A 4,855-nucleotide genomic window follows, 5' to 3' on the forward strand; every position below is an offset into this window, starting at 1 on the left:
TGGGTAACTGTGAGTCAGACACCAGAACCAGCAACGACCACCGGGATCATAGTAGGGTCAACCCATCTCCGACGCAAGCGGGTGGGACGGACTATGGGTCTTGCAAACGCCATAGGCTTGAACTTGTGGGGGAAATTTTCGGACCTATACAAGTACTCTCTATCCCTGTCTTAGTTGATTCTGGGGGGGATGATTGTTTCATCGACCCCACGCTAGTTCGGGGGTTCTGTTGTCTGGTCAAGAATTTAAATTAGGTCAAGCGGGTCTGTGATCTCGATGGAGGCCTCCTGGCGGAAGTTAAGAAAATCACGGGTCCATTAATTCTAAAGATATCAGGTAATCATGTAGAAAATAAGCGATTCTTTATCATGCCCTCCCATTCAACACCAGTGGTTTTAGGATTACCCTGGCTCCAAACTCACAACGCGGCCATTTCTTGGGACTGCCCGGCCATAGTGATCTGGAGTTCATTTTGTTACGCACACTGCCTGCGTTCGGCAGTTGGGAGCAGGCATGAAGGGAATATAAACAGTTTAAACATTGAGGGAACATAAACAATTTTCTTGTTACCATTTAAATTTGAAGTTTATAGAAGATAACACTCGAACAAAAATTCCAAGAATTGCTTCAAAAGTCATTCTGTTTTCAAAAGGCGGTTTATGATTCATTTGATTTACTGTATGTCATGATGTAATCCCACTTCACAGCTCATTTTTAGACATTCTCAGTCACTTTTTCCATCTAATTGACTAATTTAGGGTTTCTCTGCTAATAATGCAGTGTATACATTCCAGATTGACAGTGATGAACTGTACTCTTTTTTTCAAAACACAAGATTTCATCAACATTTTTTCCCCTTTAATACTTTGTTCGTGACTAGCAGACATATAAAAAGAAGACTGGCTGGGAGTGACCTGTGCATAAAAACATCAATTCAAATCCAAAGCCACGGCCAACTCAGGTGAACGCAAAGCTAAAATCATACACATGCGCTTCCTAAGGCAACTTATAAAATGTTTTTCAAGGCTTGCTGAAGTCTCTGTGCAGGGATTCCTCAGGATGTGCAGTGGAGGCAGGTGGCGGTGCCGAGAAAATTAAAGAGTCTATTGTGTCTCCTCTGAGTGCTGGGGAGCAGGTGGCGGTGTCGCTGGCCTACTTTGTTCCTCTATTATCGCCCCATCAGATGTCAATCCTGTTGCTGCACTGTGCAAGTTTGTCACTTCAGTCCCACTCTGCAGGAATTTGCGCAAGTCTTTTAGAGCCGGCCTAAGCATCTGGACCAGTGCCAGCAGTGCGGCCTGAGTACCTTCCAAGGCCTGGGCTTGTCGTTCCTGCGCAAAGGCTTGGGCCTCCTGGGAGTGACGCATCATCTGCAGCAACTGGTTCTGACCCTCCAGGTGCTGGGCAATCTGTCGGATGTGGACATTAGTGACTCTCTGCTCCTGTAGAAGTCGAGCTGAGTTGAGGGCAATACGGCTCTTCAGCTCCTGGGGTTTAGCGTGACCCTGAGGCGGAGGCGGCGAGGAAGCTGAGGATGATGCCAACACCTCCACTGGGGTCTCAACGGTTGCCACCACAGTCGGAGTTGAATCGGTTACTGTTGTGGTGCAGTACTCTACTACGCCTCCGTCCTCTAATGCATGGTATGCTGTTTCCGCTGGAAAATGAAGCAAAGAAAATGATACATTTCAGATTAGCTTTACTCACCTTGGTTAAGTGAGGTGTTATTTTCACTTCGAAAAGGTACAGCAGCACAATACCGTATTAAAATGTGTATTTCCATTTGGGGATCCTTAATTAAATCGAGCTAGCCAAGGCTACTAACGACGGCTACTAAATTTGAGCCCCCGCCTCTGCCTGTGTCAAATACTCATCTTGGTCACGTGATACAGGGAAAAGTAATAAGCCCACAAGCTACCAAAAGTGAAAAAAAGAAAGCTGTCGAGACATGAAAGATGCAATGCCGGATGGTCAAAATACACTTTGGACGGCATCATGTCTGCCATACAGTATGTCATATGACCTACACACATAAGGACAATGTTGTAATTAATATGTCCCCCTACCTAAACCAGCATGATGACCACAGTGCTGCTTAGGTCCAGTGTCTCAGCAGCTTAATTTACGAGCACGGACTCGGCTCCCATTATGGACATAACATCGCCTGCGCCGTGGATGGCGAAGATTTGAGAGAAAGCAGATATCCTCCCTTCGGCAGTTAAACTCATCTAAAATACACGGCACAGCATTGTTTTTTAATGTCACTTGCGTGGCGTGTCTCATCTCCATGGATAAATCACTTCCTCTCCCAGAAATGCACACGCGCGTGTGCCTCCCTGCCCTCATGAACACCGGGGTCTTGATAAAACTTGGCTCAGTACCTGTTTCGCACAAATTTTGGAATAACATGCCAGTGTGCACCTTGTTTGCTGTTTCGGGTCAACCCTTTGAAAATGTTTGCTGTGCTTTATGGCATTGTTTCTCTTTGCGTACTCCTTGTTGTCCAATGTGTGTCTATTGTCCAGCAATAAATTACATACGTTAAGTTTTGTCGGACCCAACATAAACATGTCAAAGTGAAATATATCAATACAGAGGTGTATTTATAATATTCAATGAAGCTGTTAGGCGTTTTTCCAAGCTAAATTAATTGATTACTGCCAATTAACCCACACATGTAAAATTAACTAAACCTTCCTTTAAACTATCCATCCATTTTCTAATTCACTTATTGTCATAAGGGTCGCGGGGCGTGCTGGAACCTATCACAGCCGTCTTCGGGCAGTAGGCCGGAGACACCCTGAACTGGTTGCCAGCCAATCGCAGGGCACACACAGATGAACAACCATCTGCGCTCACAATCACACCGTTCCTAATTTAGAATGTTCCATTAACTTGCCATGCATGTTTTTGGAAGGTGGGAGGAAATCGGACTAACCGGAGAAAACCCACAAAGGCACGGGTAGAACATGCAAACTCCACACAGGAAGGCCGGAGCCGGAATCAATTAAAGTGTTTGGAGCCAGATGTAGTTTTGCCAAAGACTGAACTTAACTTCATGACTGTAAACTCAGCCTTCACAGCGAAGTGTGAAAAGTTGAGGGGACATAATTATGTCTTTTGTCAGTTACTTTATTGAGTAGAACATTTCAAATTAAATAAAAAGAGTGTTATAATTAACATGAAGTTCATCCACATTGACTAAGACAGGAATACAATTTCAGAAATACCGAGGAATACTGATGACAGAGACAAAAACAACTTACCATTCAGTGTTTTTGCTTCATCACAAACTGTTACGGATACTGCCGGAAGAGCTAAAATACAAAGAGACATAGAGTCAAGAAATGATCATCATGGCGCAAGGACTCCTTGATAAATAAAATAAAAATGTACAGCAATGAATAAAAGTAACAGTTTCCCATAAAACTGTTTACGTTACAAAGATATGGTATCACTACCAAACAACAGTCTTTATAACACACACACACACACACACACACACACACACACACACACACACACACACACACACACACCAGAGCCGAGAAGTCATTGTTTATCATACCATCCACAGTCAGAGTCTCATGAAATAAAATACACACATATACTGATCTGGCACAAGACTCTCAGAATACAAACAGGAACAAAAATAAGTCAAATGCAACAGCTTGAATTGTGACAAATCAAGACTTTGTGTGCCATTGTGCTTTTTAAATATTTGAATGAATGAGCCATTGATCGTTGCAAAATGCAAAAAATTCTGCCACATGTGACAATTGATTACTCTGATTGCCTGTTAGCGAGCAAATCAGTGCATGAAATAGAAGTAGACTATGAGATTGTACACAGGACCAAAGCCACTGCAAAGAGAATATTGTGTCGTAAATTAAGTTCCGCGAACTGTTGCTTTTTTTGTTTAGATTTGTTCCTACTTGATTATGCGTGCGATAGGGATTGTTCTGGATATGAGTGAAATTTGTTTCATGTAACCCTAACTGAGATCGTATGATAAAGAATGACGGCCGAATGCACGCAGGGCTGTTGTGTCACCGCATTGAAAAGTTGCTGGCTATGCCCCTGATGTTGTCCTTTCATCCATTCCAAAGAGACTCAATAATTTTGCTTTCAACAAAACTTTGTTCCTACTTGATTATGCGTGCGATAGGGATTGTTCTGGATATGAGTGAAATTTGTTTCATGTAACCCTAACTGAGATCGTATGATAAAGAATGACGGCCGAATGCACGCAGGGCTGTTGTGTCACCGCATTGAAAAGTTGCTGGCTATGCCCCTGATGTTGTCCTTTCATCCATTCCAAAGAGACTCAATAATTTTGCTTTCAACAAAACGTAGAAAGGGTTCCGTCAGTCGTCATCTGTACTTGTGGGTAAAAAAATAAAAAACAAAAACCAAAAAAGGACGTTTCGCTTCTCTCACAGAAGCTTCGTCAGCGGTAGACAACTCTGAAGTCTCCGTGAAGACTCCGGGAAATTGCTCTGCGCTAAAAAGCTGAGCGTGGCCTATTTGATGACTGGGTGGGGATGGTTCGTCACACCCCTATGGTGAAGAGGCCCATTGATTTCTAAATTCCCTATCGTTGGGTCTTGATTAGGCCTATTATTTGGGCTAGGGCTGAATAGCTACTTTCAGTTAGCCTGATCAGCATGTCTATGTCCCTTGGTGGTCAACAAGTTATTGTAAATAGGAGATAGGTTAAATCTGATACCTCCTTCGCGGTTCAGAGAGGGTGAAAATTTTTTAACAAAAATCGCTTCCTTTACTCCCCTTTCAAACCATCTCTTTTCTGTTCCTAGGATTTTTACTTGTTCATCTTCAATTGTGTGGTTTGTTT

The 4,855-nt window shown here is 43.0% G+C and overlaps 1 protein-coding gene across 2 annotated transcripts in view; it reads right to left on the reverse strand.

The window, feature by feature from the left end:
* Positions 1-654: 654 nt before the first annotated feature.
* naif1 (nuclear apoptosis inducing factor 1) overlaps positions 655-4,855 on the reverse strand; it is an 8,067-nt gene continuing 3,866 nt past the window's right edge. Inside the window, exons 2-4 of one of the 2 annotated variants that reach the window (XM_019893539.1) lie at positions 3,267-3,317; positions 1,307-1,657; positions 1,121-1,232 (exon numbers count right to left, since the gene is read on the reverse strand). In XM_019893539.1, coding sequence (XP_019749098.1) covers positions 1,222-1,232; positions 1,307-1,657; positions 3,267-3,317 — 413 coding nt within the window. In that variant the 3' untranslated portion in view covers positions 1,121-1,221. Of the gene's footprint in view, positions 1,658-3,266; positions 3,318-4,855 lie in introns of both variants that reach the window. The other variant, XM_019893532.1, reaches the window with a different exon arrangement.

Source organism: Hippocampus comes, unplaced genomic scaffold, assembly GCF_001891065.2.
Source record: "Hippocampus comes isolate QL1 unplaced genomic scaffold, H_comes_QL1_v1.1 scaffold123, whole genome shotgun sequence".
Lineage (NCBI taxonomy): Eukaryota > Metazoa > Chordata > Actinopteri > Syngnathiformes > Syngnathidae > Hippocampus > Hippocampus comes.